This window comes from Arachis hypogaea, chromosome 16, assembly GCF_003086295.3.
Source record: "Arachis hypogaea cultivar Tifrunner chromosome 16, arahy.Tifrunner.gnm2.J5K5, whole genome shotgun sequence".
NCBI lineage: Eukaryota > Viridiplantae > Streptophyta > Magnoliopsida > Fabales > Fabaceae > Arachis > Arachis hypogaea.
Window position 1 is genome coordinate 150,125,109 of NC_092051.1, and position 17,146 is coordinate 150,142,254.

The following is a 17,146-nucleotide window of genomic DNA, read 5'->3' on the forward strand; positions in this document are numbered from 1 at the left end:
TTTATTATCTTTGGAATATGTGAGGAAACAAAAATTTAAGTAGTATAATTGTAAAATAGTACAAGATAATTCTTTATACTGTTATGTAAATATTGTTATGTATTATTTGATAGTTGAGTTTAAATTAATAAAATCTTTACAATTCAAAATAAGGGGATAAAAAATCTTTTGTCTGTAATCATAAAATTCGAAGTATTATTTTACTTATAAGCTATTTTTTAGCCTAAAATGATCCCCTTGGATTATATCCCATTTTAAACTTCCTATCCAAACATAATTATTTTTTGATGGCCTTTTTAAAAAAAATTCTTTATCCAACGATTTCCAAACATACTCGAAGACCACAATAAGACCAAGCCCGTTAGTTATTGTTTATGGACATATAAGCCTATAAATCAATCAGCTATACCTGTCCAACAAATAAAATAAAAAACTTACATATAGAATTTGTGATTGTGACGAATTAGTCAAATGTATCTTGATGTTAAAGCCACAGAAGTTCCCCCCTAAAAGCTATTGATGCATCATTTGGATCATGAGTTCTAACTTTTAAACCAATTTACCCGTTTTAGAAACTTAAAACACGAAAGGTATCTTTTTATCAGGTGTTAAAACTCCACATTTTGGTAATAGAAAGGGACAGACCACAAACATATAACTAATTGCTAAACTTACACTAAAACCAAATATCCATAAAAGCAACACATCTAGGCACAACTATATCCTAAGCTAAGCTTTTTGACAACAACCCATCATCCTTCAACAACTAATTGTGTATAAAACTATAAATTGATCTAAAGATGTATCAAAAAGTAACAATAATAGATGAAAGAGAACAAAGAAAGTAACAAATACGAATCCCCAAGCTGACAATGCACGTACTACCCGCACGGATAATATTATGCTATGCCCAACTGGTTCATTGGTATGTCTAACATTGTTCCAACTTCCAACTCACATGATTTATTGGAACATCAATCTGAAAAATTATGAAAAGATTGACGTTACCATACAAGTTCATGTGTGTTAGGAACCAGCTACACAGCAAAAATCTTTTTTGTTTGTTTGAATTACCTTTTCATAGAAGCTATATCTTTTCTGAGATAATCTAATCAGAGAGCTCACACTGTGGTACAAGTAACGATCATACTTACAGGGACCAATGAATCTATCAAAAAAGGAATGTGTTAGACAATTGCAAATATAGCCATTGGTTCTAACCATTTAACTAAATCAGGTCAGCCTTGCAATGGTTTTGCCTTGCGGATGTGTCCCATGCTATTGACAAGATCCTTCCGGGTACAGACAGGGAACATATGGATGTTTTTGAATGCTTTCAGCCGCCACAGAACATATGGGAAGCTGAGCTGATCCCGAGAAGTGAAGCGCACAACCTCATTAAACCAGACACACATCAACAGATTAGTTAGCGGTGTGTGCTTCTTCACGATAACAGAGGCTTCACAAAGAGCTGCAAAGCACAAGAATGGTGCAAAGGTTGAAAAAACAATCCAATGGAAGTCCAGGTTTGATAATATAATCATGAAAGCATTAGCATACAATTCATTATTCACATACATGCAGCTATAGACGTTAGTAGTGGTAAAAAAATGACAGGAAAACCTTGGATGAATTACAACAGCAATCTTTCGTTGTCACTAAAATTAGAACAATTTTAAGAATATTGTTAGTAATTATAATATAATTTAAGGAAACCTTTCTTTCCATTAAATCTCTTGTCTTCAGGCAAGCCATCTTTTTTGTATTGATTCAATTGCACTTCAACTTCCTCTGGCTTGGCTTTGTTCTTCTTGACAACAGCCTTAGCCTCATCATAGACACTACTTCGAGCTCCATGTTCAGATATGGCAAGTATCGAATTCGAGCGCCAAAGTAGGGCTTCCAAAACACCTAGTGGATCCCTCCTAAATTGGGACTTGGCGTCTACCCAAATAGAATACTTAGCTTGAGGAAAAAGGCGATGGCTTAACATCTGAAAATGTCCAATTGAAGAAGATTGGAGAGAATCAGGAAAAATAACAAATAAAAAAGGGGAGCGGAAAATAGTAGAGAACGATGGACATATATTATCCTTCACAAATGAAAGATATGTCTAAGGTTATCGAAATCTTGAGTTAACACATAAACTTGTTCAAGTTTACTAATTAAGATCTGCAAATCAAGTTTGCAAGTTGAATTTTCGAATTCACGTTTAACTAAGCTTCGCGAGTTTAGGCAAAATCTAGAGTTTGATAAGCTAGCATATCTCAATATGGACAATTGATGGAGTTACTGAAATATTAAAAGGGAGTTGGTGAAGAAAACAACCCATCTGTATGCGTGTTTACATAACAATGGGCGAAACAGAAAAAGAATCATACCAGAACAACTATGTGCAACAAGGAATCAAGTTTAGCTACATCATTTACCATATGCAGAAAAGAGCTCTAAGGTTTAATACCTTGGGAATTTTACCATTCAACCTTTGATCAGAAAAAGGAAGATCCTGAACGACAACAACACGCCATTTCCCAATAAATCCATTTTGTCCAATTCTACGTCCTACTAATTCCTGTGCTTTTACAGTAATTTCATCCCAGAATGCTACATAGCAAACCTGCACATCACTAAATTGGTTTGGCAAATAAGATTGGTGGCTTCCAAGCTACATTAATAATGAATTCTTATACTACTTAAATAACCTTCTGAATCGAAGCCTTAGCCATTCCAATCGGTTGATATAGATCATCACCACCACCAAATGCACAAGTTGATACCACAGCTTTGCAAGCTTGCATGTAACTCTTATCTTCATCAGATATTTTAAATCCTCCATTAACACTGTAGAACCCACAATGTACTTTCACAGTTTTCTTCATCTATATAAAGAAACAGGGTATAAGGCAAGCATGCCAAATAGAAACCCAAGTATCAAATAAAATAAAAACTACCAATCAGCTTATAACCTCAAAACTTCTATCTCTCTCCTCAAAAGTTTGATTCCCAGTAAAGTAATTAAATCTTATGTCTTCTGTACGTAACTGAGACAGTGTAGTATTTCCTCCTACAAAAGATGCATCACTCTCTGACAACATATATAAAACTTCATCGATAGGGCCACCTGATTCTTTCTCCTCAGGAAAATCCATGGTCTCAAGCTTTTCAGGTGGTAGGATCTTCAAGCAACCTGATACCATTAGAAAAGTCACATGTCATTCAACATCAGCAACAGTCAAGCTCAGTCCCACAAATAGAGTTGACTGCATAGATCAGTTGATGCCAGCTATATATAGCGTAATTTATGAGTGATTACAACACAACTGCCTACAAAGGATAGACAAAGTTTTGTGTTATCTGTTGACTACTTACTAACACAATCTTCTTTTGTGTATTATGTAAAACTTTGCTACGAAATGCAACTTAGACAGAGTTATTAAGCATTAACTATAAATAGTTCCCAATTGGTTTAGCTAGGGGTTATTACTTTCAGTTACTAACCATATTATTCTACCAGACAACTCTTGTCGGACGTGATGCATACACTATCTAACTCATTCGCTCAGTGAACAATCCATATTACTCCACACATCATCATAATTATTAACTCTCAAAGAGGCCTCCTTCAAGAACCCCAAAAATATATCTAGAAACCTTGCTTCAGCAGCAAATGAATGCTAATGCCACATAATTAAACGATAAGTAGCAACAACAAAAACAACAACAACAATAGGTTAATCACATTAATATAAACACTCACACTGTTACTTTTACTTGTCGATTGAGCTACATTCACCAAAATTAAGAAATCCAACAATATAACTAACGGCTTACTTCCACAGTCACTGTCTTAACCAGAAACCATTTATTTTTCTACATTGCAGCTGTTTAGAAGGGACATACACGAAAATAAATTAAACTCATAATTCATTGAACAAAGAAATTCCACATCACATTGTAAAAACACAAAATTGAAAAGCTAATAAACTATACACATAATTACACTAACAACATTTTCTTTAATAACATTCTTATTTCATATCCATATTTATCTTGAATCAAATAAGATACTAAGACAACTCAGTCTTGTATATACACCAAACATACCAAATATAATATAAAGACTTAATTTAGTGAGAAAAATAAGCTGATCCAGGAGCAAGTAAAAAAAACCTTACGTTCTCTAACACCACCAACAACATGAGTAGTTGGATCAAGGCGATTCAAGTTCTTATGTTGCTCCACTCCCATTCCCTTTTCCACCGCGGGTTTCGATTCATTGACAACGCGATTATCACGCGTAGTTTCTGTAACTGTTTCCGAATCCACGTTATTGGAGCTGGAAGAATTGTAGCGGGCGATTCTAGAAGCTTCGAAGAAGAGCAAGCACGCGGCGGGGATAATGACGAGAAGTGTCCAGTACCTCACAAAGAGCCGCCGGAGTAGCCTTCTGTTGCTGAGTTTCTTCCGTTTCCGGCGAGCACGGACGCGCATACGACCGAGTTCATCGGGTTCTTCGTCGGAAACGGTGATCGATACGTTGGTGTGGTTGTTGGCAAACATCGTAGATAGAAGAAAAAGAAGGAGATGGTGATTTTTGGTGTGAAGGGTGGATTAATTGAAGAAAGAGGGGGAAATGACCAAATGGGAACGAGATTTATCGAAGTTTGTATATAAAATGCAACAATAGAAGAGCACTAAATAGTAATTACGAGATTTGGGAACTTGGAAATTGGAATATATATATATTTTTTTACAAAAATATTATTTATATATCAAAATTAACTGTCAAAATCAGTTATTATATATATATATATATATATTTTATATTTTAATATATATTTTATATTAATAATTAATTTTAGTATATAATTATTTTTTAATTAATAGAAAATTTTTGAGAAATTTAAACATTATAATTCATTTTTTATGTTTAAGAGTGATTATTCACATAAAAATATTTTTAAAAATTATTAGATGATATAAATTTTCTCTTTTTATTGAACAATGTCTTTAAATACAATGAAAATCTCTCTCTAAACTTATATATAGATATTCGTTCAATTATTGTTGAAATAAATTTTGTCGTCTTAAATTTTCGAAGAACAAGAAGTTACTGATGATGAATAATGATAAAATAACATATTCAGTATATTTATTATATAATGATAATGATCGTGTTATACTAAACTCAAAAAAATTATAATTATAAAATATTATTTTTAATTTAATATGTCAAATTTAAATATAAATCTGCGAATTTAACACTAATCCATGTCAAAATTCAAAGCGATAGTCATAAACTAAACTCATGTCAACTTCAAAATATTAAATAATAAAAGTATTAAGTATGACCAAAAAACAAAAAGATTTACTAAAGACCTTTGGATTGAGATTGAGGATCCCTGCCATTTATCAAATCAAATCCTTTAATCGAGGACCGTGTAGTATATGGCTATATGCCTTATAAAGCTGGAAAGTAAAGAATGTTCATGTGAGTGAATGCATTTCATATTCTCACCACAAGCAGGGTACTTTACTACCTTTATATATATAATAACAAACTTCTGCAAAATTGCAAATATTTGACAAAAGTCCCATGGTGGTTCATATAAATGAGAGTCAAGGTCATTAATACCCTTCCTTTATAACAGGCATAAGCTTGGCCTACATAAACGCAAAAATTTAAGAAATTCAGATCATTTACATGCCTATGTTTAAACCATCTCAGTTCACTGAAAAACAGGGGTAATTACTATACAAATAAGAAATGACGGGTAAAGACCACAAAGATAAGGTCTTGCAAATTAAAACTGCCATATTATTTGGATAAATTACACTAATCTTTTCTGAGGTTAAGCACACTCTTGTATTTATAAAAGTATACATTAACCTCTCAGGTTCTCATGAGATTTAAGTTATATGACATACAACATTTTATATGAACATGTGTAACATCACTTACCTCAAGAAAGGTTAGTATAATTTACCATAATGATTTTTGTTGAGACTAGAGGGGATAAAGGATACAACACAGTAAAATCATACTCATAGCATGCCTACAATTCCGAATTCAATGTAGGTTGATACAGAAAAAGGAAAAATAAGTAGAAACAAAGGACATTATGTATACAGAAGCCATGGGAACTATTTAATTTCTCCTTAACATTTCTAAAAGGAAATCTACAACTAAAATGAAAACAATTGATATTGTTTCAGATGTAATCAATTACAGAGACACAAAGGAAAGAAAGAGACAAAAACCATACATGTATGATTTCGACCTCAACGTTTGGAATACTGAGGTGCTTTACGAGCTTTCTTCAGACCAGGTTTCTTCCTTTCAACCACTCTAGAATCTCTAGTCAGAAGCCCTTCTTGTCTCAAAGGTTGTCTGTGATCTTCACTCACCTTCAGCAGGGCGCGGGCAATACCGAGGGAAATTGCTTGCGCTTGACCAGAGAGGCCACCACCCTCGGCTTTGACGAAAACATCGTAACTATTTTCATATCCAAGAGTTATTAAGGGGACCCTAATGTATTGAAGCCACAATGGGTTTCCCTGAAGATATTCCTGTGCAACATATATGACATATTACATATACATAGATCCAACATCAAACCTTGGCTAAATTATGCTTAATAACAAAATGAATAGATATTAGAAGATGGCAAGAGATCAAAAAATGCTATGCGAAGTGAAAATCAGAATCAATTTTAGCTGTATCAACTATCAAGCAAGCATCAAGTAATTTTCATTCGTAATCAACCATGAACTACTACTGTCCTATACTCCTATTTCCACCTAAACCAATCACACTCGAAAGTGAATGCATACTATAACAACATATTTTATTTAATGAACAACATTAGCAGCTATTCTTCATCTTTAACTACAAGTACAATACAACTACAACTACTACCACCAATATTAAAAACAAGAATACACATACATACCATTCCTATTTCATCCATATATACAGACCCAATTGCATACTTCAGCTAAAATCTTTACTTAATAGAGAAACTAATTGAACTTAGAATGAAAAAACACATCTCATATGACTTAATTACATTCTCAAGTATCAATAGACAAAGAACCACTGCTAAGGTATTTGAATATTTCAGCCATATAAGCATCTGCAGATCTCAGTTAATAACAAAATCAATTGAACTTACAATGAAATTATCCTTACACACATTGATGAAAAACACACATATACCTAAGACAAGAATGCTACTACTAAAATTAAAACCAAAGCTCAAATTTTTGCTTAATGACAAAATCAATTAAACTTAGAATTAAAAACTAAATTAACCTTAGCTTTATGAACAAGCACACACAAGATCAAATTTTTTACTTAATAACAAAGTGAAATTGAACTTGGAATGCGAAATTAACCTTAGCATCACGGTAATTGATGATGAATTTCCCGGTTCCTTCTTGAAGAACAACACGAGCTATGGCAGACTTCCGGCGACCGGTACCAATGATGGTTTGAGCGGCGAATCCACCGGGAAGCCTGGACTTGACGAGGCGCCTGAGGTCAACAGTTTCTGGCTCCGCCGGAGAAACGGCAGCGGCGGCGGAAGAGGCAGAGACAGCGAGGGAGGGGAATGTAGTTGATTTAGAGACGCGCGAGGGAGGGAGCGTGAGCGCGTGGGATCTTTGGGAAACGTGAGAAGAGAAGGAGAGTGAAGAGAAGGAGGAAGTGAGGGATGATAGTGAAGCTGCCATGTCTGCAACTGTAACTACCTTCGCCAAAATGGAAGCTTTGGTTGGATATGAAGGGATTTGTATGTTGAAGATAGAGTTATAGAGCAGGATAACGAAGTTGCCTTTTTTTTCTTTTTTTTTTTCCTTTTCGGTAACAATGAATTATTATTTCTTTATTTTTTAAAGTTAGAAGTGACTCGAATTTGAGACCTAAGAGGCTAAGACTATGTCATTTGAACTATAATTCGTTATAATTCGTTAGTATTTTTATTTTGTTTGATTATGTCCTTATAATTTCATCTAATTTTTAACTAAATTTCTATATATACTAGTGTTAACGGATTTATCTTTTAATTTGACATTAATCAAAAATAATATTTTATCATTCTAAATTTTTTAGTTTAATATAACACTTTCTTCGGCTTTATATAATAAATTTTTTGAATTTAGTATAATATTGTCATGGTCATTTACATAATAACGCTTTAAAATTTGAATAGATATATAAATAAGGACAATTTAAGAAAATAAAATATTTGGCTTTTAAAATTACGAAAATACAACTTTTGTAGTTTGATACGAAAATGCAATTTTCTACAAATTTATGTAAATCATTGGAAGAGGTCCCACGGATTTGAAATAGACATAAACCACTGGAGGGGTTTCACGATTTACACGTACCGAGTTCTACTATATATACCAACTTAGAATGAATGGTGTGATAGCAGCATAGTTATCATAACCGAACCGGACCGTTCAACCAAAAAATTGGTGAATCAATGGTCTGACCAGTTCGGTTGGTTACTTGGACCGGACATGCATTCGAACCGGTTATCGATGGTCAAACCCGTTTAAAATCGGCCGGTTCGCACCCTAGGTAGCACTAGACCTGCCGCGGGTCTATGGTGTCCCCGTGGGCCGCCGAACCATTGTAGGAGCTTTCTCAACTATTCCCCCAAAAATGTTAAATGTGGGGTTGATAGTAGCAAAGTTATCATAATCGGACCGAATTGGTTGGTTCGACTGAAAAACTGGTAAATCGATTGTCTGACTGATTAGGTTGGTTAATTGGATCGGACATGCATTTGAACCGGTCAACGGTGGTCAAATCCGTTTAAAACCGGCCAGTTCGCACCTCAGGTATCACTAGACCCGCCGCGGGTCTACAGTGTACCCGTGGGCTGCCGAACCATTGTAGGAGCTTCCTCAACTTGCTTCTTACTCATATCTATGACCAAACGAGAATGATTTTTATTTTTTTATTCCTTTTAAGCATAGACTCACACGAATACCAAACAAGTAACAACACATATGATGTAAATATATGAGATAAGCCTCAATGTAGTCCCTGAAGTTGCACTCGAGCCTCAAAGTAGTCCTTGAACTTAAAAGTTCCTCAGAGTCATCCCCGAACTTACACTCCGGGACTCAAAGTTGTCCTTCCGGCAATTTCAATACACGTGGCGCAACCGGAAAGCTTAGCTGGCAGCGTTGGTGACACGTGGGACTCACAACGGCTAGCTGATGTGGCAGAGTAAACTCTTCCGACTCAATTTGGTCCCTCAGGGTTAGTTAAAACCCTAATCCCCAAATTTGAAGGCCACATTGTTCACTCTGCTCTCTTCTCGTTGGTGCTGTGTTCTTCTCTTCTCCCTCTCTGAAACCCGCCGATTATGGCTACCACGAGCAATGCAGCTGGGAGTTCGAACAACCCACGATCATTTGGAAGCATCATGAGGAGAATGAACAGAAACAGAGAAGCTCGTTTGCCAGAATGGTGTGCCTGCGGGTCGAGACCGGTGCTCCGGTGGTCAGGGACGGATTCTAATCCAGGGAGACCGTTCCTGGGTTGCCCAAACTACAATGTAAGTGTTGTTGTTGTTGATGCTGTATTGGAGGATATAAATTTTGCTTATTGAATTTTCTTTGATGTGCAGACCGTTGGGAAGAAATGGTGTGGATTGTTTTTGTGGGTTGATAAAGTTTTGGAAGATGCCATGCCATGTGATGATAGAACAAGACATTCAGTTGATGATGAAGAATGGAAGATGAAGATGGCTTGGAAATTTGGTAAATTAGAAGCTGAATTTAGGGTTCTAAAAATGGGGGGAATTTTGATGTTTGTGTTCATGCTGTTGATTGTAATTGGTGTTCTTGTATTAAAGCTGGATAGAGAGCAGGGTCAACTGTGTCTAGCAAAAAACAAATGACATGCATGTTATATGCATTCCTTGTTCATGTAGTTGTTCCTATCCTTTTGTTTGAAAGAAATGAAAATTAAGGTGTTTGATTATATGCATACTTCTGTTCCTGGACTTCTTTTCAATGAAATAGAAATGGACAACACTTGAACTAGTCTTAGATTTGTAACAGATGATAATATATAAAGAAAAGGCTGAGAAACTCAATTGAATAAAATCATAATTAATAATTCATATTCATATTGGTAATGTTTGATTCAAAAAAGGCATTATAAAGCCAAAACACCAGCAAAATAGATATAAAAAATAGCCTGCTTTCCCTAAAATCCCCAACACTGGGACAATGTTTTAGGCATTGTAAACAACATCAGCAAAATAGATACAAAAAAATAGCCTGCTTTCCCTAAAATCCCCAACACTGGGACAATGTTTTTAGGCATTGTAAACAACATCAGCAAAATAGATACAAAAAAACAGCCTGCTTTCCGTAAATATAATCATTCTAATCTTCATTTTTTGTGTCTGGGTGCCTTGAATCCAGGATTGGGCACAAATTTCATGAAATTTGCAAGCCTTGTAGCAGTTCCCTGTGTTGCACCTTGCATAGGGTTAGGTGGGGGATTCCTTGATGTATGACTACTTCCTGGTGGGGTAGCAGCAGGTGGGGTGGTTACTGGTGGATTGCTACTTTCTGAAGCTGGTTTTTCACAACCCTTGGCTAACTTTCTTTTTAAAGGGAGCTTTGGCGGCCTAACAGGTGAGGGTAGAACCTATCAGCCAAGAAATGTAACATAGTTAGTAAACTAGGTAAGAATGTGAGTATGATAAATTTAAAATCATATAAGCTCATGAACCTGTTGAGAGTCATCAGTTGCTTCCGAGGGTGGTTGACTTTGGTCAAGATTGATTTCGGTTGGGGCTTCTGGGACAGGGGCAGCAGAGTTGGCCTGACCTTCACCACCATTAGCAGCAGTGGGTTGTGCAGCGGCAGCCTCTGCAGCTGCAACAGCCTCTTCGGCAGCAGCCCTCTTTGGACAGTTCCTTCTCGTGTGTTCTGCTTCACCACAACAACGACATCGACCTTTTTTATATATTCTTTTCATCTTTGTCTTTAACTTCTTACTCCCACTTGGCTCCTCATCAGCATCTTTTCTTCTTTTTTTCTTGAGTGGTCCGGGCTTGTTTCTAAATTTTGGTGCTTGTGGTCTGTTATATGGTGACTTTTCCCATAGTGCTTGACCTGGAATTGGATTGATATGAAAGGCATATGTGTTGTTATATGCTTCCATGGTCAACCACTGGTGACAGTAGTCCTCCGGTCTCTTACCAGCCCTTGCCAGTGCAGCACACGCATGCACACATGGCATCCCTAAACAACATTCACACAACAACGAAGACAACAACAGTAAGCCTACAACAAAGGTTGATAATGATAATAAGACTAAGACAATGAATTTAAAAAACAGTACCACTCAATTGCCAGAAACCACATGTGCAGAGCCTCTTTCCCAAGTCCACAACCATGTTGGTCGGCCAGCCATGTACTTCGAACTTCTCATAATCTGCGTCACCAGACCACATCGGGACCCAATTTTTTGATTCCTTCCGTATCTTTTCTAACCTGCTACGTTGTATAGGAGGTAGAACTCCAGTGTTCGAATTCAGCTTCACCTTGTTCCTAGCTATCGATCTCATTGCATACATTCTGACTTCTTCCAAGAGTGTGATAATAGGCTTAGCTCTAGCATCTTTGATCCTGGAGTTGAAGACTTCACAGGCATTGTTGCAGATGTTATCTATTTTAGGTGCATTACTGAAGAATGCCCGGCTCCAAGAGTCTCTAGGCCACTTGTTCAAATACTCCCAGGCTTCCTTATTTACCCTTTCAATCTTTTTGATGATATCAAGGAAGCCATCTTGGCTAGTACACCTTGCACAATCCCAAAGTAGCCCTCTAAGCTGGAGATCCTTCCATTGCTTGTTGAAGTTCTTCCACAGATGCCAAACACAGAATCTGTGATGCACATCTGGAAAAACCTCCTTAACTGCATTTATAAGGCCCTATTTCAGATACCAAAGAAGGGGTCAGATAGTTGTTATCGGGCAGCAAATATGTCCCTACAGTTATATAAGTGACATCAAAATAGTCCCTAGACTTGTTCAAGTGACATCAAACTAGTCCCTACACTTATGTAAGTGACATCAAACTAGTCCCTACACAGCACTATTACAGAACATTATGTAGAACAGGATAAATGAGTAACAACAGATTGACAGAACATTATACAGCATATAATCAGTCCAGGATTAATTCTGCATATATAGACAGCAGCCCAGTGTATTAATATCAGATAGATAACTACAATAGATAGGTTGACACTAAATAACTTAGAATTCTTAAGTCACAACCACTGTATAAATAAGTCACAATAGATTAATTCAGCAACTATAGACAGCAGCCATGTGTTATTATCATCATGTTGAAACACACCCAATAGGTAAATAATAAGTAACAACAAGTGACTTGTTATGACTAAGAAGTATTAAGTCACAACCAGTGTATAAACATCAATTTAAGTCACAATAGATTAATTCAGCATATATAATCAGCAGCCCAGTGTGTAAACATCATTTTAAGTGACAACCTATAAATATTGCATATCTTTTGCATATCTGAGATAAAACAGAGCTTGTTCTTCTTATAATCCCTCATGTCTTGATGGAGTAATTCCAAGAACCATCTCCAGTTTTCAGTGTTCTCAACAGGGACAATTGCATAGGCAATAACATATATATGATTGTTTGCGTCTTGGCCAATTGCAGACAATATCTGAGTAAAGTGTCATTTTTGTCGTTGTTGTGGTGAGGAGCCAAGTAAGAATAATTGTGTTATTTTTGTCCTCAACGTTTGGGGTAAGTTCTATTTGTGTCCCTAACGTTTAAATCGTCCTATTTGTATCCCTAACATTTATAAAAATTATTCAATGTTATCCTACTATCAATTATACTAACAAATCAGATTATATTTTTCAATTATTCTTACTTGGATGTATTCATTCTCAATTAGGTCTCACTTGGATGTGTTTGATTTTAATATTATACTCACTATTTGTGTTTAGATTCAATTATATTCCTAGAAAAGTGAATTATGTAAATGTTGTAGGAATTAGTTTCAACTTTTGATGAGCTATTTTTCGGAGTAAATCATCGATTCTATCACAGACATTTGTATTCTAACTCCAAGAAGAGATTTTCAAAACTCAAACTAAAGCGCTCATGATGTGTAATTGACTGCAGAATAACATTGAATCACTTTTACAAACGTTAGGGATACAAATAGGATGATTTAAACGTTAGGGACGCAAATAGGATTTACTCTAAATATTGGGGACAAAAACAATACTTTATTCTTATTTTTTTCTTGTTCATTTAAATTGAAAAAATATTTTGTATTAGTGACTAATTTATTATCTTTCTTTGCACTATACATTATATCTAAGAATTGATATTTAATTATTATTAATATATTTCAAAAATATGTATTTAACTTTTAATTTTAATTTTATTTTTTTTAATTTTATATTTTTTTATTATGACCGGATCAACCGGATAAATCTATAACTCATCGGTTGAACCAGTGATCTAGTCGTATGACGGAGTCGATTACCGATTCGGTTTTAATAACTATGGATAGTAGAGTGTCATTTTTATTTCAGTAATTTGTCCTTTTATTTGTTTTACACTTAAAAAATTGAAAACATTCTAAAATAATAGTCCAAAATAGAAAGTACATTTGAACTTAGTTAAAAGAAAAAAGTTAAATACACTAAATGATTGTTGACATGGTCAGACTTTCGAATGCTTATCCCCAGTGATATTGTAGACTTGCAACTTCTATTGAAACTTTTTTTTTCTTTTTGTTGAATTTATCCTTCTTAAGTCACCAAAAAAATTATTAAAAAATATATGAAATTATATATCATCTAAATAATAAGGTTTAAAATTTTAAAAATTTAAGTTATATTTATTTAAATTTTAAATATTTTGGAGTAAAATATATTATTATTAATAAAAATTTGAGAATATTATTTAAATAAATATATATAAATATACGTATTAAAATTTTAAAATATTATTTGAATATATGTATAAAAAATTTGAATGAGTTACTTAAATTAAAAAATTAAAATTTAAATAGAATATAATTCTATTTAATTCAAATTATATTAGATTAAATTAAAATAATTTGAAAAATAAATTTAAATTAATACTGTATAAATCAATCATTTGCATAAAATTAAATTAGATTAAAAATTATAAATTAAATTAATTTAAAATTATATCATTTTTACAATTTGAATAAATTCAAAATATACTCTAAAATATAGTCTTATTTCGTTGACAATACAAATTATAGATGTAAATATATCCCACTCACTCTAGGTTAGTTTATATAGTGAAACTCGTGTATAAACCGTTGGACCCCTCTCATGATTTACATAAGTCTATAAAAAATTGTATTTTTGTATTTAAATTGCAAAAGTTGTATTTCCATAATTTTAAAAGCTAAATATTTTATTTTCGTGAATTGCCCTATAAATAACTTATGTAAAGGTGCATATGTGTAGTTTTTAAATAGGTTAATATACAAGTTAACATAGATAGTCTCACTATAATTAAGCATAGAGAAATGCATAATAATGAAATAATATAAAATTCATATATATTTAAACAAGGAGATTGAAAATGAATAGTTTGTAATTTAAAAAGAAAAAAAGAATATTTCTATTGTGCATATACAATTTAAGACTGTATTTATTTACAAAGACACTGAGATAATAACATATAGACATTAAATCGTATTTAGTAGAGGAGATATAAAGCGAGACAATGTGTCAAAAGATACTAAATTAATATTTTGTGTCCATCTATACTAACAAGAGATACAACTTATTTTTTATTTTTTTATTATTCTTATTAACTTTTCATAATTATATTTTTTATTATTATATTTCTTGTCTTAAATTTTTTGAATTAAAAAATGAGAATAAATTGAATTTTCATACATTGTTCTAGTTTATCACTCAACAGAATACAATACCACAAAATTTTATGACTCTATTATTTATATTTTTTTCTCAGTATATTGTCTTATCTTATTTTCGGAAACAAACACAACCTAAAAAATAACAATGTGAATTAAGTAAAGAAAGAATTTATAGATATAACATATAAAAAATTAAATTTAAAAATCAAACGGTTAAAAAGTTAATTAATTAGAAATTAGTATTAAAATTTTAAAATTTTAAATAGAATTTTTTAATTAGCAAATAAAAATTAGAATGAGAATATTAATATTAAATGTTTGTTGTTCACTTAGGAATATAGAAATTTGAATTAAAAATTCTTTTTTAACATATCCTATTTAATTGTATCAACTGTATATTAATATTAATTTTTTCTATCACCTTTTAATTTCTAATGCTTGTCTTTAATTTAATCAGAAAATAGAAATTAAGAATAATCTTTTTAGTTTCGTCATAATTTGAACACTTGAAAGTTTTTGTAAGAATATAAATAGACTTTTTATATTTATATTGGTCGCACCATTACTTTGGAGTATCCATAATATAATTTATGGTAGGTAGCCAAGACAACACAAACAACATTCTAAAAAAAAAAATTTTGGTTTAACGTGAGAGGAAAAAACATAATATGACAGTAAAAATAAAATTTAAATATAATTTGAACTTAAAAACAAATTTAAGTTTGATTTGAATATAAAAACTGAACAAATCTCCTAATTCGGTGAGTTTTTAAATCTTAAAATTAAACTTAAATAATTAAGATGAATAAATAAAAATAATCTATGGCAATGAATTAATTTTTTTTCCAGTTAAAAAAATTATATATCTAATTCTTTAACTACTCAATAGTTTTTGCCTTAATAAACTTTATGAATATAGCCTCATTTGAAATTCTGCTGATATTGTCTCTAGGCTAGGTCATTTAAATCTTGCAAAACTAAATAAATAAAGAAAAAAATTACATTAGATGACACACAAATAGTTTAAAGCTAAAGAATAAAAAAAAGAAACATACACACCTATTTTTATATTGAATGACATTTTCATTTTTTAAATTGAATATCTTTGTGCCATACATGGAATTTTGTAAAACTATTTTCTAAACATTTTAATTTATTACACAAAGGGTAAAAATTCATAAAAAAATATATTTTGAGAAAATTGTGAATGAATATTACCATTAAATAATTCCGCTCTAGCAAATTGTAGGATGACAACAACTCTATCCTTATTGCTAGAACCCAAAAATATGGTTCTAAAAAATTGGATCGGACCGGTTGGTCAGATTGGTCTAACCACGAACTGGACATTTTTTGTGGTTTGATTAGAAGAAAAAATCACAAATTAAAAATCATTCGTGAACTGTTGGACCGGCTAGTCGGATTGAACCGAGACCCAGCCGATTTTACATAAACAACACTATTTGAAGTTTAATAGAGAAAAAAAAAAATCCTTAAAACCCTCCCAGCTATCCTTTTTTCTTCTTCGGAGAGCTGCCACCTGAAACCCTAACTTTTCTATCACTGCCGAAAGGACTGCCATCGTCCATCAAGCTCAAGCACCACCTTCGTCGTCTAATCGTCCGCCCTTCTTTTTCATTAAGCAATCGCACCTCCTTCCTCGAGTTTGGTGTCAATCCCTAATCTTCGTCTGCAGATGAAATAATTTTTATTCTATCTAACTAAAATTGTAATGCAAACGAAATAAAATTGTAAGTTTATTTATTCACTATAAATTTAAAAATATGAAATATAAAATTTAATAGTTCATCTTCTTTTAGGTTTGTTTAGGGTAAAACCTTTTATAATGGGGATGTTACATTATATTTTTAGACCACTGTGAGAATTTCACAAATTTATTAAATATTCCAAAACTCAATCATATAGAGTAGCTTTTTTTGTTTAATTTATTATGCTCCAATAAAATCATCAATTTTTTTTGTGGTTGGTTTGGACTTTGGATAATGTTTAAAACGTCCAGTAAAAAATTGGTTGAATCAACTATTAATTGATGAACCGATAAAATCGAACAAGTTTCTTTAAATTTTTGATTTAGTGATAACCATCGAAACGACGCAGCTTTAGATTAAAAAAAAAATAATAGTCTTGCTCTTCTTCCTTTAAGGCTCTAATCCTAAATTCATTT

General features: G+C 32.8%; 2 protein-coding genes across 4 annotated transcripts; both read right to left on the minus strand.

Moving 5' to 3' along the window:
- Positions 1 to 803: 803 nt before the first annotated feature.
- On the minus strand, positions 804 to 4,738 carry LOC112697912 (probable hexosyltransferase MUCI70). Of its 2 annotated transcripts, XR_003151351.3 has the most exons (7): positions 4,176 to 4,712; positions 2,967 to 3,187; positions 2,703 to 2,879; positions 2,462 to 2,617; positions 1,717 to 1,993; positions 1,075 to 1,471; positions 804 to 979 (listed from the first exon to the last, which is right to left on the minus strand). XR_003151351.3 is itself a non-coding variant. In XM_025751282.3 (6 exons), the coding sequence occupies exons 1-6, from the start codon at positions 4,558 to 4,560 to the stop codon at positions 1,239 to 1,241; spliced, it is 1,449 nt and encodes a 482-aa protein (XP_025607067.1). In that variant the 5' UTR covers positions 4,561 to 4,738; the 3' UTR covers positions 804 to 1,238. The 2 variants fall into 2 exon arrangements, 1 of the variants encoding a protein (XP_025607067.1); XM_025751282.3 differs by having other exon boundaries at positions 804 to 1,471; positions 4,176 to 4,738.
- A 629-nt stretch (positions 4,739 to 5,367) lies between these two features.
- LOC112697913 (small ribosomal subunit protein uS9c-like) lies at positions 5,368 to 7,863 on the minus strand. 2 transcript variants are annotated; one of them, XM_025751285.2, is made up of 3 exons: positions 7,399 to 7,863; positions 6,267 to 6,570; positions 5,368 to 5,664 (listed from the first exon to the last, which is right to left on the minus strand). In XM_025751285.2, the coding sequence occupies exons 1-2, from the start codon at positions 7,732 to 7,734 to the stop codon at positions 6,283 to 6,285; spliced, it is 624 nt and encodes a 207-aa protein (XP_025607070.1). In that variant the 5' UTR covers positions 7,735 to 7,863; the 3' UTR covers positions 5,368 to 5,664; positions 6,267 to 6,282. The 2 variants fall into 2 exon arrangements, with proteins under 2 accessions (XP_025607070.1, XP_025607069.1); XM_025751284.3 differs by lacking the exon at positions 5,368 to 5,664 and having other exon boundaries at positions 6,018 to 6,570; positions 7,399 to 7,860.
- Positions 7,864 to 17,146: the final 9,283 nt, after the last annotated feature.

Coding starts and splice junctions, on each gene's coding strand:
- LOC112697912 (XM_025751282.3), bottom strand. CDS start 4,560: ATGTTTGCCAACAACCACACCAACGTATCGATCACCGTTTCCGACGAA. Junction 3,188..4,175: donor TGTTGGTGGTGTTAGAGAAC/GTAAGGTTTTTT, acceptor TAATGGTATCAG/GTTGCTTGAAGATCCTACCA. Junction 1,994..2,461: donor TGAATGGTAAAATTCCCAAG/GTATTAAACCTT, acceptor GGACATTTTCAG/ATGTTAAGCCATCGCCTTTT.
- LOC112697913 (XM_025751285.2), bottom strand. CDS start 7,734: ATGGCAGCTTCACTATCATCCCTCACTTCCTCCTTCTCTTCACTCTCC. Junction 6,571..7,398: donor TCAATTACCGTGATGCTAAG/GTTAATTTCGCA, acceptor TATGTTGCACAG/GAATATCTTCAGGGAAACCC.